Consider the following 21,217-nt stretch of genomic DNA (forward strand, 5'->3'; position numbering starts at 1 on the left):
TGTGCATGCACACGAAAGCTCATACCAAGAACTGACTTAGTTGGTCTTTAAGGTGCTACTGGAAGGAATTTGTTTTGTTTTGACTATGGCAGACCAACACGGCTACCTATCTGTAACTGGAACCTCGGGTTAAGTACTTAATTCGTTCCGGAGGTCCGTTCTTAATCTGAAACTGTTCTTAACCTGAAGCACCACTTTAGCTAATGGGGCCTCCTGCTGCTGCCACGCCGCCGGAGCCCAATTTCTGTTCTCATCCTGAAGCAAAGTTCTTAACCTGAGGTTATATTTCTGGGTTAGCAGAGTCTGTAACTTGAAGCGTATGTAACCTGAAGCGTATGTAACCCGAGGTACCACTGTACCTGGATGGCTCTGGCAATATGTATCATGTTATTTCACTTGTTAAAAGGGAAAGTCGCAAACCATGTGTACTGGCCACATTTAAAGCAGGTTTGGAGAAAGCTAGTAAGTGGGCATTTCTTGCATTTGAAGTGTAAGCTGGGCTGAGGTGCTTTTTGATTCTAAGATACAGCTGCAACATATAGAACATAATAATTTCCATGCCCCCCAGCAAAAATAAATAAATCCTGGTGGAGACATATATTAATTTTCGTTTTAGAGATTGCCTTTATAAAAGTATTTCCACATAAATGCTCAGAACTCTCAGTGCTCTCAGCACTTGTTAGGAAAGCATCTTCAGTCAGTCTTTACAGATGTACAGTGTAGATTTGGAGATTGCTGGAGTAATTTTATGTCGCTGCAATTTACCTTTCAATTGTAGCACCAAGATGCTTGGGGATAATTTTATTACAGTTTTCCAAGTGTTTTTGTTGCCAACGGCCAACACTTTCTATTCATGATTGCTCTTTCTTTGACTTTTGTACAAAATACACACCTTGAAAAAGAACTCCAGACATGGGGAAACGCTGAAGAAAGTATGACCCATTAGCATTATTATACAGCTTAAAAAAACAACCACCACCAACCTGTGATTCATTGCAGCTATATTACCCTCTTTGCTATAGGGACCAGGACTGGAACTAGTCATGTTTAGAGATGTCTAGCTGCCACCAAAAATAGCATCCTGACATTTTCTTGTCCTCTGTGCCCTGGTAATGTATGCTACTGTGAAACCCATGTCACAATTTCTGGGTGCTGTGGGGATCTCCACCACATTCCACTTGGGCTGCCCTTTATGATGACTTGTAGTGCGCTGATGTTACATTGTATGCTTTGTTGTATTATGCTGTGTACACCCTCTTTGTTTACTCTGCATCCAGTCAGTGCTTTTTTCTGGGAGTTCTCAAGGGTATGTAGTACCAGCACCTCCTTTTTTTCCTAGAAGAAAAGCACTGCATCCAATGAACTCCCATTGCTAGTTTGGGAAGGTGCACACACAACATTAGCTACAATCTGTATCTATCCTGTCATTTCCTATGAAATACTGTGTTTTGATGCATTTCCCCACAAACTATATTTGATCTAAATTGATAAAAAGAAAGGCCTAGCTGCATCTTAAGCTGGTAATGTGTACACAGTCATAAACTCTTTGGGGAAGACAGGATTTTGCTACATGCCTGCTGTCTTGACTAGTTCCAGACTAGTGCACTATTGCCACCCAAGTTACCTACAAAAATAAATGGACAATTTTTTATATGTGGGGAGATGAAACAAATGCTTTTTATTGTATAAATAACTAAAGTGATATTTAGTGTAGTTCAGCTCAGAAATAATACTTTTCAACAGAGATAGTACATGAGGACTTAAATAACTGCACGTGTGAACTAATTAAATCTAGAGAACAAGTGATGAATATTCATGAGTAGAATTAATCCATGAATAGAATTAATACTTTTAAAGAGAGATAACAGTATGCTACTATGTTAACAGAATTTAAGTATTTATGATTGCAATCCAGTGGTGGTACTACTCACTTACGTGCTGTGGAAAATAGTCCTTTTGTCACTGAAAAGTTGCAAATGGCTCAGTCGTACTAAATGAGCATTGATCATTTGCCTTCTATTCTATTTTCGGACTCTTATCTGTGTTGATTGCAAGCTACAAGTTGCTGGTTGGAAGCCCAAAGTTGTGCAGCATTTTTTTTTTAATTCTTCTGGAGTTTTAAGTTCCAAATCAATATAATATGAGGATATTTATCATCATAATGACTGTTCTGGAGTACCCCAAAGATGAGCTAAGAATCTGAACACTGATTAAAAGACATAAGGGATCAACACTTCCCTCAGAAGTAGGAGGACAATGATGGACAGAGTGGAGGAAGCTGAAGCTGTGAGCCAAGCACTTAGAGAAGCCCCGTGAGGATGTTTTATTTGCACATTTGTTTATTTGCCTATCCAACATATGGCTGGTGCATAACCTGGAGTAATGGTTCTTATTAGAAACGGTACAAGAAACACCACTTGTATCTGAAAGTGTTCCACATGTGAGTGAAAGGCAAAATACCTATTCTTCCAGTGCATCTAGTGAAATGCACTCCACAAAGAACTGATGGTTGATGTTCTCCATGCATCATTTTCAATCTGCTACTATAATCTTCCACTTTTCTGCAAGGGAGTTTGCCCATGTCTTCTCTTCATTGCTTTGCTACTGAAGGCAGGAGACAGGTTCCATCATAAGGCGAGCCACTATGACATCAGCAGCCCAACCTGACATCAGTAGCCAGTAGCATTCACTGCACAGGAATGAAAGATGGGAAGCAGGGGTGAGACCCTGAGTTAAAGGGATGACATGGAAGCAAGCAGTGTATGGAGGGAAGGTGATGAAGTCAAGGAGGAATGCAAGCAGTAAGTCTGGGAAAGAAGGTGTGGAAGAAGAAGAGCTTAAGGAGACAGAAGCTGGATCAGGAGAATCATAGAATCATAGAGTTGGAAGAGACCACAAGGGCCATCGAGCCCAACCCCCTGCCAAGCAGGAAACACCATCAGAGCACTCCTGATATATGGTTGTCAAGCCTCTGCTTAAAGACCTCCAAAGAAGGAGACTCCACCACACTCCTTGGCAGCAAATTCCACTGTCGAACAGCTCTTACTGTCAGGAAGTTCTTCCTAATGTTTAGGTGGAGAAGCTTGGAGGTTTACAAAATGAGGCTTACAAAATGAGAAGAAGCCAATATCAGAGAAAGAGAAGAGGTGGCAGGAGTTTGAGGGAAGATGTGAAATAATGCAGCAGGCAGAGGAAGCATGAAGGCAAAGAGATGGGAGGGACCCAGAGAAGAGAAGGTAGGACAATGCCGCTTGGGAGCAGGAAAACTTGGGCGTACAGTCTCTCTTTGTAACCACATTTTCAACATGCGCCTCTCCCACCATTTCCACAGGAGTATGAATAAATACCACAATATACATATAAGTGAAGAGTTTTAACACAATTTATTTTATGCTTAAATAATCAACTAGATCATCCAGTGTTTGTGTTTTCTTCATACATATTTAATTAGAGCTATTATCAATGAAACCTGTTTTCATATGAAGATAATTAACAAATTAAAGTATTTCACCAAAAACCCAAATAAAAATGCCCTTTAAAACACAGCAGCCTTAGCAACCTAATATTACACTGCTAGAATGATTACAGATGATTGGCTTACTTAAAGATTCTACATCTTAGAGCCAGTACACAATACAGTAATATTTTTACAGCGTGCTGCCAGTCTGTTAGCTAAGAATTTCTCTTCATTTCTTTTTTTTAAATATCCCAAACTTGTGCTGACAAGAGCACCAACCCACTTCTAAAAGCTGCAAGCATATTCCCCCGGTATAAAGCAAGAACAGATAGCACCCCCTCCCTATAATGCAACTACTGTATATGTTATGGTTTCTTTAAATTTCAGGTCGTTTCCATTGAAAAAATTGGCAACAGCAACAAATATTAGATGAAGGGCTTTGTGTTTACAGGTAAAGGGCACACTCCGCCAAGCACTGCTGCTGTGTAACCAGCCTTCGTTTTCAGTGGCGGTTGTGCTGGAGCCCACTGCAAGCCCCATTTAAATGCCCGGGGGTGGGAGGGGCCTTAGCAGCTGTGCTTGGTTGATTGCACCCCCCAGAGTTTTATTTGTCACATTGCGGCCTAGTGTTTGCAAAACTGGAAAAGATTTCATCAAAATAAGGTGAATCGCATGCATCAAAATATTAGTACTCTGAAGAAAAAAAATGTTTTTTTCACAGAACTACAGAATTCCTCATTTTAGGAATCATTAAATTTGCAGCAGATTTTAAAGATTTTTTTAAAATCAAGCTAGCGTTTTGCATATACAAACATTATAATTGCTAAATATACAAGAATCTGTGAAGATACACCCAGAATACCCCTGCAGGTGTAGCCGTTTGAGACACTGATTTCTGTTCAACATGAATGCAATATTCCGTTTGTGAGCTAAGAATTATCAACATTTATTCTACTTCTCCTTAGAATTTATACAGTGTTATTTATTTACAGTGAAACTATTGATGTTAGTTATTTTTTTCCTTAAAAAAAGAGAAAAAAACGAAAGAGTATTTTATTACCCTGACAGTTTGGGTCCAAGAAAAATAAGGCGAGCTGTTGTGGATTTTAGTAAATTTTAGTGTCTTTCTGTGGTTTAAACCATTTTTTCAGTGTCGTTACATCCCCTCATCCTACAGGAATTCCTTTTTTCAGATGACATCAAATTGCTTCAACGAAGCTGTTCCAGTGTGGGAATCTTGTATATACACTGCATCGTTCTCCATTGCACACTCTCCAATGCTGTGAATGAAAGTGAATTTCCATGCTCTTGTAGAACTGGCTCATGCTAAATTAAATTTGTTTTGTTCGTCGCATAAAATCCATGCGGTTAATGTGTGGAAGCAGCAAACACACACACACACACGCTTTATCAGTGACTTGAAAATTCCTGTTGATTTTTTCCCCCATTTCCTTGAGTTTCTCTCTAGAATACTGGCAGTAAAAGCGTACACAGTCTTGAGACAGAAGGGAGAGGGGTGAGGGAAGAAGAAGAAAAAAACAGTACCAATATCAGAAATGTACCTTTCAAAAGCACCTAATATTTCAGTCCTAAAGATTCCTTTGGCATAAGCAGTAATGACATAATCTTTGCAATAGCGGCTTAAGTGTATGTTTTTGTGGTGCTGGCCTGCACAGGCCACCCTAAGCATGTCTTTGTTTAGAAAGGGGCGTGCTGGTGCAACATTTGATAACTTGGCATAATCACATTAAAGTTATGGTACCTGAAAGATCGTCACACTCCTTTTATTCAGAAATTATCACTATGCTCTGCAAGAGAGGGCCTCCTTCAGGTACCATCTGATCAAAAAGTTCTGTTCCATACAATACAGGAATCAGACCATTACTGTGGTGGCACCTACCCTTTTGGTACTCCCACAATTTAAAAGATAGGCACCATTTCTAGTGTATTTCCGTTGGCTAGCAAATACTTTCCTTTTTCAGCAAGCCTTTTAAGTAGAGATTTTTGTCCCAGTCTGTGCCTGTATTGAATCTGAAACTCTCTTAACATATGCCATTCTTGCTGGCGTGCCTCTTTATTGCTTCCTAAGACTCCATTTTTGCTCAGAGTATTAAGAGTAGAATGTCTGTGTAGCAAACTGACCATTTGCTGTTTGTATGTTATGAATACGTCGTCTTCTCCACATGCCGGACTTCCTTCTTCGTCTTCATCTTATAACCTTCTCCCTGCTTTAATGGAAAGGTACACATTCAGAAATCAGATGCCGAGGTTTCAATCAAACCGATTTCTAGCACGTCCCATGCAGCTGGAATGGGACATGTAAGAAGCTATTAAATCTGAGCACTTCAGAGACACACAAACCACAGCTCTGTAGCCAGTCTACTAAGCTGCAAAAACACAAGCTTTCAGTACATCAGGAAACATAGCCTTACAATGTTATGAATTGTATGCTAGACTGGGATACTGCCGCAGTTCAGTGATGATCAGGAAATATCACAGGTCTACTTCCCTTAATGCAATTTTGAATTTTGAATGTTTCACCCCTCTTGAAAAGCCAGATTCCCCTTTCTGGGCATCCCAAGTTAGCAGATCCTTTGGAAACAAAGCTCACTGCTCTTAAGAGAGTTCATAACAGCTCAGCTTCAACTGAAGTAAATTAGTAATGGAGAAAATGTAATGAAAGGGGGGAAGAGGAAAGTCAGTAAAAGTATTTGCTAAAGCGAAACGCATCTGCAACAAAATCTAAAAGCTGACACACAGTGCAGATCCTGTATTTTGCCACTGAAAGACAATAACCAAAGATGCATAGTACTGTTGAAGGAATGAAAGCTTATTTGTATTAATGAAAAAATGTGGTCTCTAAAAAGCATAGGTCTAATACAGAAGAACCAGAATTTTCACAGGTTGCTTTTTCTAAAAATTGTGAGATGCAAGTGATGGTCTCAGCCTACTCTCCCGTCTAACTACATAATGGTGTTCCATGATGCTGAACCTGGTACTCAGTTGGACAAGGAAAACCATAGTTAGACAATCCCATTTCCTCCTCATTAATGCCTGTCATTCTCCCTGTTTTTTTAAAAAAATTAATTCATTGAGAGTATTCCATTCTCCTGATGTAGAAATACATTTTTCTCACATTTTTTCCTTTTAAATTGGCAAACCAACTTTTGCCTGCAGATGGAACATAGCCCTACTGGCAAAGGATTGGCAGCATCAAAACATTTTGTTAGAAGAAAGTTGTGCTTTTGACAGGGTAACCAAGTATACCGTTAGGTTAGGTCATTAACTTGTGCTGGCCAGTTTTAATGGGGGGGGGGCAGTCTGTGAATTAAGGGCATACTTGTTTATTTTTTGATGCTGTTTTGCTTCTGGGGTGTTGCTGTATTTGAGAATGGTTTTAGCCTTTCTTTTTTTAAAAGAAAGCAACCTTCCCTTTTTAGGATAAGCAATACCTTTTGTTTCTTAAATAGCATGATATCTTCTTTCAACTTCTCAAAAAGGACAAGTGCTTAAGTCTGGGTATTGTGCAAACTTACCTTAAATGTAATTCATTAATTGGTTAAAAAAACAGGTGATTAATCAAGACTTTCCCTAGGGCCTTTTTTAAAAATAGGAATTCAAAGATCATTAGAAAAGCTGACTTCAATTTGGACCTTAATAGGGGAAAATTTAGAAGAAGAAGAATCGCTTGGTGCTAAAAAGTAAAAAACCAAAACAAAATCCCTCCACAAATCTGGCATTGTTTTAGTCTGTAATCCAAACATCAAGGATAAGAAACCTCCCTGGTAGCTTTCGATTCCCATCAGTATCGGGCATTGTGGATAGTGGTCAGGATTGAGGGTAGCTATAGTCCAGAAACTAGAAGGCTTCAGGCTCCCCATCGCTGGTTCTTGTTTCATGCTTGCACCCTCAGCTACCTGCAGTGCAATCCTAGCATAACGTTTCCTGGGAAGTCACTCCCTACTATGTCCACTGGAGGTGGGGACTACTCCCAGGTAGGTTTCCACAGGATTCCAGCCTGTGCCACAGAAAGCTCTTTTACAGCAAAAGACCACAAAGTTAGCCCCTCCCCTCCAGTTTGCTCTGTGTCCTCTGTCAAGCTAGTAAAAGAAACTGGAGGAGGTAGTAGGAGATGGGAATGGCAAAGTGTGTTCAGGCTCAGACTCCGCCATTTCAAATGGCTGTATTAAAAACCACTCCTAATGCTAACGTTTCCTACTAGAATATCAAAATGAAATACATTTCTCTCAAGAATCTGAAGGCACTGAATGAAAAACTGAAGAACCCTGCCAGCACACAACACACTATTTGTGAGACCTCGCCTTTTCCGAGTTCAAATGCACAGCTTGTCAAAAGCACAGGCACTCTTGCTTTGCATTGCTTTAATGTTAAACTGCAAGCAGTCTTTAGCATTTAGAGAACCAACACAGCCCTTATTTGCTATTCCTGCACACACACGCTGGTTACCATGTCACCAGGTTTTTTCTCATGTGGGATAACAACACGCCTTAACACTTTCCGGGTAACCTGTAGGGAAGCAATATGAAAAAAACAAAAATCGATACTTTTTCCACCCGACTCTGAATGGACAAAGCTAATGTAGAAAGAGTCAACAGAGAGAGGCAGAGGGAGAAAAGAATGAAAATGCAAGGTGGGATTACTTTTCGGGTGACGAGGTTGCCTTCTTCATCAGTAAACTGTTCTTCTGTAACAGATTCACCAGGAATGTTTTTTGCCTCCTCACCCTAAAGAATGTGTTACAATATTAGCCAGTTACCCATATTCCCAAATATTGGCTATTCAACACCACTCTGAGCAATAAAAACATGCCATGTTGGATTTTACTTGTCAGAAACAGCAGCTACTGATGTTCACATGGTAGTGTCACATTTTAAAAGTCTTCTTAAACTTAGACAGAAGCCATCTGTGATGGGCTGTCATTGGAAGTTGCCTGTAGTGGAAGTACTCTGTGTACATGCACAAGCCTATCTTGATCCTTGCCATGCTATGAAGGAACACCAAAAAAATGGGTGGGATTTATCTAACAAACCCCATCAGTGGAAGCCTTGTGCAACAGGGCTTTCAGTCCTTCCCCCAGCACCCTGCAAAATTCGCTTGCGGGAGTCAGAAGAACCCCCAGAACAATATGTAGGGGTGTTTCGTTCTGTTTGGCAAGCTGAAATGCTTGCACTGATAGAATATTTGTAGTAGCCTGGTGTTTACTTCTACTCAGAGGATATCCCCTCTTGAAATAATGGTTTTCCTTTCTTGCTGACTATTCCAGCAGACAAAGACTAAGGTTCCATCTACCCACATGATTCTTTTTAACTTCATATTTTGACTAGTCCTTCCCTTACACTATAGGGTTTTTTTTATAAGTCATACCAGAAATGCTGATTAGTCACTGATGGCCAGGTAATAAATCACAGAAGCAAACAAATTAGTGTGTTTAAAAAGTCAATTCTGACATGCAGAAATAGTTCATCTTGGACTATATCGCTTAATACTGCAGTTGCTGTTATCATGCTTGACTACTCTTTGTGTTTGAATCTTAACTGTTATGAAAAGCTGGAACAAAAAATTGGGAAAACAGCTTAGGGTAAAATCATTTTCTCTGATATGCTAACTTTAAACATTCAGAAAGGGTTTTTTTAAACAACAAAAACAAACCAACCAACCATGAGATAACAGTCCAACACATGCATTCTGAAGTGGAACAGCCCCTAGGAAGCAGACCACATGCTCAGAAGCTGAATCTCTGCATCCTAGGGAGCTGCTCTTTGAAGAAGAAAGCGAAAAAGCCCTGCAACACATGTAGGTCTTTCTGACTGACTCTTGTTGTGTCTTCCTCCCTTTTAGATGAACTAATTTCTCACGGCATGAACTTTCTCAGGCAACTGCCTCCACCAGTAGTGTAGCTAGGTAATCTCAGGCTCTGGGCTTCATGGTCTTACCCTACACTTTCCTCTTTAGATGGCTATGTGTATTGGCTCAGTTGTGAACCACACAACTAACATTCCTCACCCTCCCCACAACAATGCTTATTTATGAATAAGCACAATTTTGCTGTAGAAAATAATATATTTTGCAGTAAACAGAATAAAGTGAGCATCTTTTTTTAAAAATAGAAAGATGTTGCGGTGACCTGGCATGCCTGTGCTGGCCCAGCTGCTGACACCAGGCCTATTAGCCTGTCATTTTGGACTCTATAGGGTGGGTGGGTGGGTGCTGTGCTGCAGTGCCTTTGATTTTGGCCCTGAGGTCTAGCCCTCTGCATCACTGCCAAGTGCCTGGTAGGAGCAGACAGACACTCTACAGTGTCTGCTTTCGGATAGATATTTAAGTGTTAGTCAAGAATGTGCATGAATTGCATAAATTACTGAGGAGCAAAGAGAAGAGGAGAAAGATGTTGGGGGGCCATGAATATTTTTCTGCCTCCCTCCAAGAACCCATAAATTTTGCCAGTGGTGGCAAAATGGGGGAATAAACCTAAGCTAGACATATTATGTAATTAAAGTAGGTATCAGCCCATCAGATGGATAGTAATGCAAAGAACTCCCTAGCTAGTCATCTATTTATTATTCACATTTATAACCTACTCTTCTCCGCAAGGGAGCCCAGGATTGCTCAAAATAATAAAAATTACATAAAAGGTTTTTTTTAAAAAACAAAACTATAACTTATTGCAGACAGCAGCTAAAACCAGCCAATTGATCATCAGTTGAGGGAGTAGGGATAACCTTTCCCCCACAGCTGATTGTATGGATCAGCTCATGGAGGGGGGCTGTGGGTCTTGTACATGTGTGTGGTTTGTGGATGTGCAAGAGTGTGGGGTCATACCTGCCACTAGCATACAGCCCCCAGAGTGTTTCTTGGCCAACGGGGAATGCCATCCTTGGGTTGAAAAAGGCTAACCACCCCTGATTCAGACTGTTCAGAAGAATGCTGTTAAAAACAAAAACTGCAAGAACATAGGATCCTGCTAGATCAGGCCAACAGCCCAGCATCTTGTTCTCACAGTAACCAACCAGATCCCTGTAGGAAACCCACAAGTGGAAACAGAGCACAAGAGCGCTCTCCCTGTGCTTCCCAGCAAGTGTTATTCATAAGCAGTACTACCTCAGACCGTGGAGGCAGAGAATACCCATCATGACTAGTAGCCATCAATAGCTTTGTCCACTATGAATTTGTCCAATCCTCTTTTAAAGCCATCCAACTTGGTGGCCACCACTACCTCCTGTGGGAGGAGTGCCATAGCTGTGTGAAGTACTTTCTTTTATCTGTCCCAAATCTTCCAACATTCAGCTTCAAAATCAGAATTAATATATATTTCACAGTTGTTACTAGCCAAGCTATAATGGTCATAGTTGCAAAACTGCTGTTGATCCAGGTTATAATTTCACTATACTGAGCGGCATTTGTATATATTTAGTCAAAGTGCACCTATAGAGGCAAAGTCATGCTGCACACAGTGGGATTACCAAAGGAAACCCATCGTGCAATTTGGTTGTTTTCCACCACAAGTCTTAAGATTATACAAGGGGCAGCCATCAGTTATGAAATACATACCACACCAAGAGAAGGAGTATAATGTGAACACTATTAGTACTGCAGTCCAAGACCAACTCCATGCCAGTGGGAACTACAGTCATGCGATACCTTCAGAATCAAACGTCGCCGATAAACCCTTGTAGTGATTCTCTGTTCTTCATCTGAGCTTGAATCACTCTGAATCTCAATGTCACTGTCACTGTCACTCTCACTATACTCCTGATAAATGCAGTTTTTAGTACATTTTACCAGCTCATTTAAAAGACAAACATGAATCTGAGCAGGAATAGAGGGGGAAAATGGTTATACCCAACATTAGTTCATCCTGAAAAACACCATAGGGGGGATGTCTGCAATCTTGCTTTCAGGGTAGGTAATATTTCAGTTAGGAGCATTTTGCCATGTCCACAAGTGAGGTCGGCATTCTGCATTCAGAGCTGCCTTAAAAATACATCAAAATACACCACAGTTTTGTACAGGTATAGCCTGGCATAGCCATAAATGCGTGGCAGGCTACATGCAAACCATAGTTTACTGACAGGGAGGCACACCCCTGGGGACATGTACTCCCTTCCCACTTCCAGTGCACATTTCCCCCCTCTTGTCCCTTGTTGATCTCAAGTGTGGTTTTATATTACATCAGCAAACCATTGATTGTATATCAGGGGTTGGGCACAAGACCAGGGTTTCAAATTCTGGTTAAGTGGAGACTCTTGTTTAGGAATGTTCAGGGCTACAGGGAAGGAGGAAGGGCATGGGAAGGCTCTTGTAGTTGGCTCCTCATTTGCAAACCACGGTTTGCAGAAGCAATACAAAAAGCCAAAAGACTGAAGAATATTAGCAGAAATAATTCTGTTTCTAAGTAGAAGCCCACAAGGAACTTGCGACAGAGGGTAGAGAAGAGAGTAAAGAGCATTTTAATTTTTTTGCCTTCCATCTGCTCCTGTGGCTGTCTCAACTGTGGCAAGCTCTCCCTGGAGAGCTTGGCACCGCAACCCTAGTCCTTTATGTAGGCTTCCTCAGAGTCCTCTCTTATGCTGAGTCTATGGACCTGGGTGGCCAGCAGGACTCATGGGGTGCTGGCTTCATGTCTAGAGGGTTCTCCTGATGGGGCACTAGACCTCTGAGGTCCCTTGACCAGTCTCCAAAATAGGTTTGGGGCTGAGCAAGAGCCTTGACTCCATCACAGTTTCCTTCATTGACCTAACTTTCAGTAGCTGCAGGCTGCTCTCCACTGCCAACAGTGAGCAGCATGCACACACATTCCTTGGTTCAGAAAGATTTATTGAGAGTTGGGGTTTTTTAACCCATTTGGGGGCAAATGCCAGATTCTCAGAAGGGACCCTTTGCAGTTTTTTGAGCAGGCTCAAAATCACCCCCATCATTTCTTCCTGCTCCCTCACCAAAATCCTGCTTCTCTGCTTTCATTTCAAGGAAAGCTTAAACCTGGGTTTAAGCGAGGCTTTTTAAGTGGCTGATAAGAGGGATGGAGTTTGCGTAAGAGAAGGGAGATCACTAAACTCTGTCGCTCTCTAAACTGAAGTTTCAGCACTGCATGGTTGGCCCTAGCTGGGAAGTTTTTGGGGAGAAATATAAAAGGGAAGCCACAGAGGGAAGTTCATTCTATATTCACAATGCTTTAGCTGAATTAAGAATGAAAACTCCCACACAAAATAAGGCGGATGGCATTTATACCTTTTGTTCGGACGATGTTGCTCCTTCCTCTTCCTGGGCTTTTGGTCTCAGCTTGCTGTCATCGGAAGTATTCCAGCTCGTCTTTTTCATGCTGACAGGCACAGAGGTTTTAGGTGTATCGACTGCTGGCTTGCTTGCCTCTTGTAAAGATTTCTGATGCGACGTTAATGAGATGGTTTGCTGCTCAGTTCGGAGAGAACTTTGCGTTTTTGGTTTCACAGTTTCCTTGTCGCTCTGTTTTCCTAGGCTCTTTGCAGACTCCTGAACGAAAGGCTTAGTCTTTGCTTCTGTTGTAGATTCTGAGTAGCTTCCATTGGTTTCCAACTTTCCTGCTTCTCCTTTGAGATATGAGGTAATAGAATCTCTACACTGGTCAGGGCTACAAGAGACAAAGCAAACATGATCAAGCACTGGAAAATAGATAAGTGTTAATTTATGTGTTGTACTTCTGTCCCACCCTTCCTCCTCCAAGGAGTTCAGGGTGACATATATGGCTAAATATTTTCTTCACAAAAAACCTGTGAGGCTGGTTACGCTGAGAATGAGAATATGCACCAAAGGCTCAATATCTACCAATGAGCTTCTATGGCTCAGAGAAAATTTGATGATGATCTGAAGGCAAAGGAAGCTCTGCTGTTTTGGTTTCTCAAACAAAGAGCAGAATAGTTTGTGTGTGTGTTTAACACACAATTCAGACTAGAGCTTTCCATTAAGTACAGTGGGAGGGAGTATAGCTCTGCAATAAATTTGGCATGCAAAATGTCCCAGGTTTAGTCACTTACAATTCCTCTTAAAAGGATTTCAGTAAGCAGGTGTAGGAAAAGCATTTGCCCCCAAGACCTTGGATGGTAGCTGCCAACAGTGTGCTTGATTGTTAATAGCATAAGGAAGATTCATATATCCACATGCCAGTATGGCTAATTAGCATTTTACCAGTGATGGTTTTGATCTTTTAGCCCTAGCTTATTTCAGGAAGCATATCCCCTTACATAATTTCCTTCCCTACCCAGAGTATTGAGATCAGCTAACAAGACCCTCCTAAAAGTATAATCACCTTTGGATTTTGCTTTAGCATCCAATGCAAATGCAAAAAGAGCAGGGTCAGGTTTTTTTGTCACTGCTCTGGGACTTCAGTATACCCATCCTCTCTCCAGGAGGCCTGTGCAACTTTTACTTTACTTTTCTTGAAATTGGAAAAGTGGTCAAATATTCTTCTGTTCCTTTGGGAACTAGGCTTATGTATTTCCTGCTGCCCATTCTGTTCTGAGCCCGATTTTATTGTGCACCCCCCCCCCCATCTTAACAGTGTTTGGGATTTCACTGTTTTAAATGCCATATTGTAAATCTGCCTTGAGAATATCAGTGCCTTAAAATCTGGATTGCTGCTTCCTTACATAAGCATTATATAGGTACTTCATCTAGAAATACAATGACCATGGGTTGGGGGGGGGGAAGTCATAAGTGTTTTCAAAATGAGAACACTTGGTTAGTTGAGCACTTTCATACCTGTCATCTAGTCGATCCAGCAGTTCACCGCTTATTCTGCGTCCTGGTGTTGGCGGCTCCACATTGACGCTGGAGGCCTCACTCTGCCAACCTGTAATTGAAGACAGTTCCTGTTCTGCCTGCTGCACATACTTAAGAATAGACAAGACTTTTTCTTCTGTCATCTCCTCAGACTCAACTACTTCGTCAAGGTGAATGTCTTCAAACAGAGATTTAAGCTTTTCTTCCGTCATCTCATCAGTACCAGACTTTTCTCTCTCCTGCTGCTCAGTTCTCACTAAAGTTGGACTAGTCTCTTGGCTTAGCTTTTGTTTTGGTACCTCGGCATAACTACCAAGATAGCGTGGGTAATCATTAAAGTCCATTTCATCCAATTGGATCTGGCCTACATCTTTAGATGCTCCTTCTCTAGGCACTGAGAAATCGTGTTTGCCGTCTTCCAGTGAAGTGTCTTCTTCAGTCACCACTGGAGGTTCTGCTGCTGTATCATCTATGTTTCCCTGTGGAGTTACTAACACGTCACTCAGTCTACTGGGAGTTCTAAGGGGTGACTCTATGCTAGAGAAATCGCTAAAGAAATCATCTTGCTGGGAAGGGGTGGGTGGCACGAAGCGCAACCCAGTGGGAGTTTCCAGTTCCACTTGGATGGTGGGATAACCTATGGAAGACAGCACATTTGGACTGATTGCAATGAAGTATGGCGTGACATATAATCAAGCATGCAGAGTGGCCAGTTAATTATGTAAAATGTGGAAAATGTATGAAATGGTAACAACACTTTAATTAGGAATGTAATAATGAATGTAACATCCTTAAAGAATGCAACAAAACCAAAGTAGATGAAATGGCTAATACAGCACAGCTTATTACTATTGGCCTACAGCACACATGGTTGCAATTTTTCAATTAATGGTTTTCCAGTAATTTCAGTAGTATTATATTTCTCTTCTCAATAGCAAATGGACTGAATCTGGATTGCTGCTTGCTGTCTTTTTATATCAAGAGTGGTATTTTGTGGCAAAATAACTTTTCTGCTTGTATTTGGATTTACTCAAAAAGTTTAAATGTAATGAATTATGTTATAAAGCAAGACAGACAGGTTTTCTTAAAAATTGGTGTACATTTTTATCATCCAGTTTCCAAAAGATAAAACTACTTGTCTTTATACCATTACAAATGTGAAATATCATCTGTAGATACTTCAACTTTAATCACTGCATCATGATAACGCAGTTGTTAGAAATATGGAAATGAACCTTAAAGAGGATAGAAAAGTATAGCATATTCTCAGAGACTGTAGTCAAAATCTAAAACAAAAACTACAGGGTAGGGAGGATCTAGATATAAATTTCGGGAACGGTAAAACTACAGAGATGAGAGGATTGTGATGAATAAGGAGATCTTGGTGATCTTGGAGACTGAGGCGATCTTGGTGACATGGGTACAATCAGAAACACTGATTGAATAAAGAGAGAAAAGAAAAACATAAGCAACAAAAAAGAGAGAACAATAATTATCTAGAACAGGGATGGCCCGCTGGAGATCTGTGAGCCTGATCAGCCCTGAAGTACCTCCCCAATTTTAATAAATGTGTCGTACAAACACTTGCCCAAAGGATATTGCATGTAGAATTTAGTGTATAGCTATATTAAGAGCATCCTGAAAAGGCAAAAGCAAGCTACCAATCAGCCTCACGACAGAATCTTTCCGGAAGGACATTACTTCCTCCACCCAGCAATTAATGATCTTTTGCCACCCGAACGTGAATGCTCCATACCTATAGAGCCCTTACTGCTAGCTTTGCTATGAAGCCTCATCATCCATAATGAGGTCTGCTTGCTTCTGTGAAAAGTGCTCCCAAAGCCCAGAGTAGCAGCTGGTGAATGGAGCAGCCCCCAGGAATACAGAGGTTGACCATCCCTGCTCTGGCAGTTAGACTTGAACATAGACAAATGAAATGACAGTGAACTGTAAACCATATTCTCAGAGGTAAATATTAAGTTGATGAGCTGATGAAAGGCTGGGATGGGGAGAGAGATCAGCACTACATTGTGCTGCCTGGAGAGAATGTGCACTAATGTCTCCATGTTCTGCAACTGAATCAACTGAGAGAAAGTTAAGAGGTAGTCTGGTCTTGGTGAGGACAAGAAGCTTGAGGAAGGTTCAGAGGAGAGGAAGGATAGACAGCAACACAGAGAAGCACATTCTCTTTGTAGAAAAGATACTTGTCTCTGATTAAAAGGCACAAGCAACATTTCAAGAGAAAACTTCTTAAAATGTCCACAGAATTTAAATTTCTGCACTGCGGTGATTCAATGACCAAGAATGTTGCTTGGGGATGAATTAAGCTCATAAGCGCTGCACACAGCCAGAAAATCCTTGCAGAAGGCAGCAAAAACAGCATGTTTGAATAAAATAGAAGAAAAAGGGAGACTTTCATAGTGTTTAGAAGAACATAGCTTACAAAACAAAACAAAAAAGGAAGTATTTGGAAAGCAGCTTAATGTATCTTCAAAGTCAGAATTAGTTTTTAGCACCTGATCAGTAGTACAGATCTATCTGCGCAGTTGAAGAACAAAAATTGAAGTTAAATCTCAGCATAAATCTGGGCATTGATTAGAGTACCAGAATTTCATTATCCCATTAGGGTAATTTTAGAATGTAAAGAAACAATAAGCAGTTGTAATTTTACCAAAGGGAACGATTTCACAGTAATTTTAGACTGAGTTCAAATTAAGTTAATGGAGCCAAACAACTCTGAAGTGTTCATTAATACATACCCTGATTTTTTTTATATTTGAGATAAATAAATATATATTTTATTTGAAACAGTATCATCTTGCATAGTTTATGTTATTAGATGAAAAGACCTTTCTGTGTGGATAAATATTGGTCAAAATGAAACAAATTCAGTTACCATCAACAGGATCATGGAAAACATTATTTTCATCTGCAAAGCTTCTGGTGCCTGAAATGTTTCCATAATCAAATATTGGTCCTTCCAACAAAGTTACAATGTCAATCCGATTGATTTTTGTCAATATAGAGGTTAAGGCATCAGCTGTGGAAGGAAGAACAAAATAGATGAAAAGTATTTCATAACTGAAATTTGTAACTGTCTATGAGTATGGCCAGTGGTCGCAACAGTAACATGTATAGCATGGGAATCTTTATGCATGCAGTGGATTCAATCAACCAGTCTCTACTTTCCAGTGCACGTTCCCAAGTGTTTAGAGACATGTGTCTCACCTTCACACTTCATGTATCTACCATAGCGAATATTGGTGTCGTAGAGTGCCTATAAAGCACAAATCAGCTCTTCGTCAATACTCTGTGTATAAGTGCATGCTACTGTAAAAATTGAATAATTCTATTGCCATGCAGTATCTCCCATAGCCATGCCTTATCACAATCTCTAAAACAGTGGACAGCATTCTCCTCACTCCATTGTATGTGCATAGAACTACTTTGGGAAAGGGCTATGGCTCAGTAGGGGGAACACATGGTTTGCACACAGAAGGTCCCAGATATCTCTACGCAGGGCTAGAAAGACTTATGGTGAGCTGCTGCCAGTTACAGGTGGCAATGCTGGACTAGAAGGATCAATAGTCTGATTCAATATAAGGCAGTTTCATCTGTTCTCACTGTGAGAACTGTGAGATTGTGTTGTTTTAAGCCTATCCAGACAGATCCAGTTCACACACGCATGCAGATTCCTTATTCCTTGACTTCTCAAAACTTGATGACCCACAGCTGAATGCATGAATTGAAATGTATGAATGAATGTATGAGCTGAAAATTATATCTATAGTCTCTGATCTGTGGCATTTTATTCTCACATACTGGTTGAGGCTACAGTCATTAAGTGATGGGTCTAGTCTGTGTATGAAGTTCAGCAAAATATGGACTTCTACATACTTAAAACAATAATAATTATGAAACTTACTTGTAGCATTTTTCCCATCTCTGGTCACCCATTTCTTTAACAACATGAAGCTCTGAGCAATCAAAGAGTTTGGGTTTTCTACCCGGATTTGATTAATTTCATCAACAGAAAAATTCAGCTCTCTTGCCAGTTCTATAACATGGGGGAAATGGAGGGAAGAGAGAGATAACAAAGTTTATTTTGAAAACTCTGTTCAGCAGGTCACACATGGAAAAACCAAGTTTGGTTCAGATTTCTGCCTTTTCAGTGTAACATGTCATAGAAATCGGAAAGGAGAAAGTCCTCTGAGAGAGCAGGTATCATTTCATCCTGCTGTCTGAAACCTATCAGCCACTGTTTGTGGAGCTTTGGGCTGTATCCTTCCTTCACCAGTTCTACAAACCCCACCCAAGAGAGGTCAAGAGGTTGCACAGTTTCCTGCTGTGTCTAAATACAGCCTTCTCCAACCTGCTGCTCTCTAGGTTTTTCGGACTACACCTCATAGAATCATAGAATCATAGAGTTGGAAGAGACCACAAGGGCCATCGAGTCCAACCCCCTGCCAAGCAGGAAACACCATCAGAGCACTCCTGACATATGGTTGTCAAGCCTCCGCTTAAAGACCTCCAAAGAAGGAGACTCCACCACACTCCTTGGCAGCAAATTCCACTGTCGAACAGCTCTTACTGTCAGGAAGTTCTTCCTAATGTTTAGGTGGAATCTTTTTTCTTGTAGTTTGGATCCACTGCTCCGTGTCCGCTTCTCTGGAGCAGCAGAAAACAACCTTTCTCCCTCCTCTATGTGACATCCTTTTATATATTTGAACATGGCTATCATATCACCCCTTAACCTCCTCTTCTCCAGGCTAAACATGCCCAGCTCCCTTAGCCGTTCCTCATAAGGCATTGTTTCCAGGCCTTTGACCATTTTGGTTGCCCTCCTCTGGACACGTTCCAGTTTGTCAGTGTCCTTCTTGAACTATGGTGCCCAGAACTGGACACAGTACTCCAGGTGAGGTGTGACCAGAGCAGAATACAGTGGCACTATTACTTCCCTTGATCTAGATGCTATACTCCTATTGATGCAGCCCAGAATTGCATTGGCTTTTTTAGCTGCCGTGTACCACTGTTGGCTCATGTCAAGTTTGTGGTCAACCAAGACTCCTAGATCCTTTTCACATGTACTGCTCTCAAGCCAGGTGTCACCCATTTTGTATTTGTGCCTCTCATTTTTTTTGCCCAAGTGCAATACCTCTCACCAACCCTAGCCAGCATGGCCAACTGTCAGGGATGATGGGAGTTGTGTTCCAAAACATCAGCAGCACGCTGAGGAAGTCTGTTCTAATAGGACTAAGTCAGGCTTCCAGTCAGGTAGACAATTACTGATGACCTCACAATTACTATGTGGCATAGCAACACATTGGCTTCAACTCAAAGAACTGCAGCTGGTGTTTCATGCATGCACCAGGGCTTAACTTGTCTTCACCTCCTCATGTTGTAAGTTACCCTGAAGACTCAGATAAATCTCTGGAAAGGTATATGATGTAGCAAGAGAACTGCAGTCAGAGAGAGGGAAAATGGCCAAAAGCAAACACACAAAGAGTCTTCAAAGTGCAAACAGGTACCTTCCACTCTCATACAGAATACTTTGAATCCAAACTGTCAAATATTGTATACAAAGCTATAAAATATTTCTGACATGCCTGGGGTATGTAGGAGGAAGCAGGAGAAGGCAGCAATGAGAGCTCCATTCTTTTGTCAACAATGGACAAGAGGGGCACGTCAGGAGATCTGCCTGCTCCTTGAGCAGGACTGGTCAGCTGCCTTACTGCCACGGCAACATGGCTGCAACCAATGCCTCTCATGGCCCTGGATGCCCCGTGTGCAGTCAAGATCCTTTCTGGAAGCTACACAATTTTTAGTGCCTATATTACAATACTAGTTGGTGAGAATGAAGAGAAGTCTAACTCGCTGGCTTTGCTTTGGAGAGAGGTCTTTATCAAAAGGGCCTTTGTGCTACTTCAAAAGTATTTATTTCTTACATTTCTACAGGACAGATGAGGAAGAATAAACCTCGTTAACCTCTGCCCACCCTACCATATCCGAGGCCTGTGAGGAGACAGGACCGATGCAGTGGATTCTAGAGATAATGAGGTAACAAAATTGTGAACAAAAAACCCATGCAACATGTGATGGTCTCAAGACTAAGTTTCCTGCTTGGCCACCTAATGCTATGAAGCTCGCTAGGGGTGTCCTGACCAGGTTACTATCATGTTAACTGATTGCACAGGGTGGTTGTGTGGCTGACACATCAGACTTAGCTCCCTGAAGAAATGATGGGATACAAATGTCACAAATGCTTTATAAACACCAGTTTTATAATCTTCTTCTTCTTCTTCTTCTTTGGTGATCACTCATAGCCAAGTAAGATTGTCTTCCATAAACCTTGTTTATGGAAATTTTATAATATAAGGAGTACTACTAAAACACATTTCATAAAGACCTCTTGCAATCTCGCTTGTCTACTGTATCCCTCTTTTTCTGCAGACAAAAGATGCCCTGAGGACTAAACTGCACTCTAACACACACACATACACACCCTCAGCTGGGTATCAAAAGGAATTGCTAGTTGCAATATCATCACCACAAAATAAAATCTTACCTGTCCAACTAAGTCCCAGGTGATCGGCCACTATTGCCATCCTTATATCTGTCCGTTCACATGGACTCTGTGGACCTGTGATTTATAATTTATTGATTAAAAAGGTGCTGTGAAAGAATTCTTAGCACTAATAGCATTTTAATACATTGTACTATGTTAACTGGTGCTCAGATCAATTGCTAAAATGACTGAGTGCCCTAAAACCTACAATAAATATATTTTTGTCACAGATTTGAAAAAAAATGCCACCTTTATAAGGCCGAGTGTCAAACTACATGATGTTAATTGTGTAAATGAAACCAAACATGCCAACAATCTATCTACTCAACTGTTCAACAGTGCTTTAACTACTGGTGGGGTGGTGGAAAACAGTCCACCAGTACTTAAAAGGGGAAAAAAATGTTTTCTCTGTTTGACAAAAT

The 21,217-nt window shown here is 41.0% G+C and overlaps 2 protein-coding genes across 63 annotated transcripts in view; one reads left to right on the forward strand and one right to left on the reverse strand.

Annotated features, from left to right (window-relative positions):
- LOC309341600 (uncharacterized protein) overlaps positions 1–21,217 on the forward strand; it is a 99,523-nt gene that overhangs the window by 9,003 nt on the left and 69,303 nt on the right. For 13 of the 30 annotated variants that reach the window (XR_014156401.1, XR_014156402.1, XR_014156403.1 and 10 more), the window contains exon 3: positions 20,186–20,287. The exons of 11 other annotated variants lie outside the window; for them this stretch is intronic. Coding sequence is in view for 6 of the 19 variants with exons in the window: in XM_081861310.1 (XP_081717436.1) it covers positions 20,262–20,287 (26 nt within the window). In the remaining 13 variants the exon portion in view is untranslated. Of the gene's footprint in view, positions 1–3,106; positions 3,237–19,433; positions 19,755–20,185; positions 20,288–21,217 lie in introns of those variants that run through there. 6 more of the 30 variants (XR_014156415.1, XM_081861315.1, XM_081861311.1 and 3 more) reach the window with 5 other exon arrangements.
- The window catches only part of ANK3 (ankyrin 3), a 393,627-nt gene continuing 375,774 nt past the window's right edge, over positions 3,365–21,217 (reverse strand). For 23 of the 33 annotated variants that reach the window (XM_081861089.1, XM_081861079.1, XM_081861106.1 and 20 more), the window contains 10 exons: positions 20,796–20,870; positions 18,156–18,287; positions 17,127–17,270; positions 14,210–14,867; positions 12,704–13,082; positions 11,117–11,284; positions 8,119–8,202; positions 7,925–7,984; positions 5,600–5,685; positions 3,365–4,952 (listed from right to left, as the gene is read on the reverse strand). In XM_081861089.1, coding sequence (XP_081717215.1) covers positions 5,617–5,685; positions 7,925–7,984; positions 8,119–8,202; positions 11,117–11,284; positions 12,704–13,082; positions 14,210–14,867; positions 17,127–17,270; positions 18,156–18,287; positions 20,796–20,870 — 1,769 coding nt within the window. In that variant the 3' untranslated portion in view covers positions 3,365–4,952; positions 5,600–5,616. The remainder of the gene's footprint in view (positions 4,953–5,599; positions 5,686–7,924; positions 7,985–8,118; positions 8,203–11,116; positions 11,285–12,703; positions 13,083–14,209; positions 14,868–17,126; positions 17,271–18,155; positions 18,288–20,795; positions 20,871–21,217) is intronic. The other 10 variants (XM_081861088.1, XM_081861087.1, XM_081861104.1 and 7 more) reach the window with 6 other exon arrangements.

This window comes from Podarcis erhardii (genome assembly GCF_964252035.2).
Source record: "Podarcis erhardii genome assembly, chromosome: 5".
Classification (NCBI taxonomy): Eukaryota; Metazoa; Chordata; class Lepidosauria; order Squamata; family Lacertidae; genus Podarcis; species Podarcis erhardii.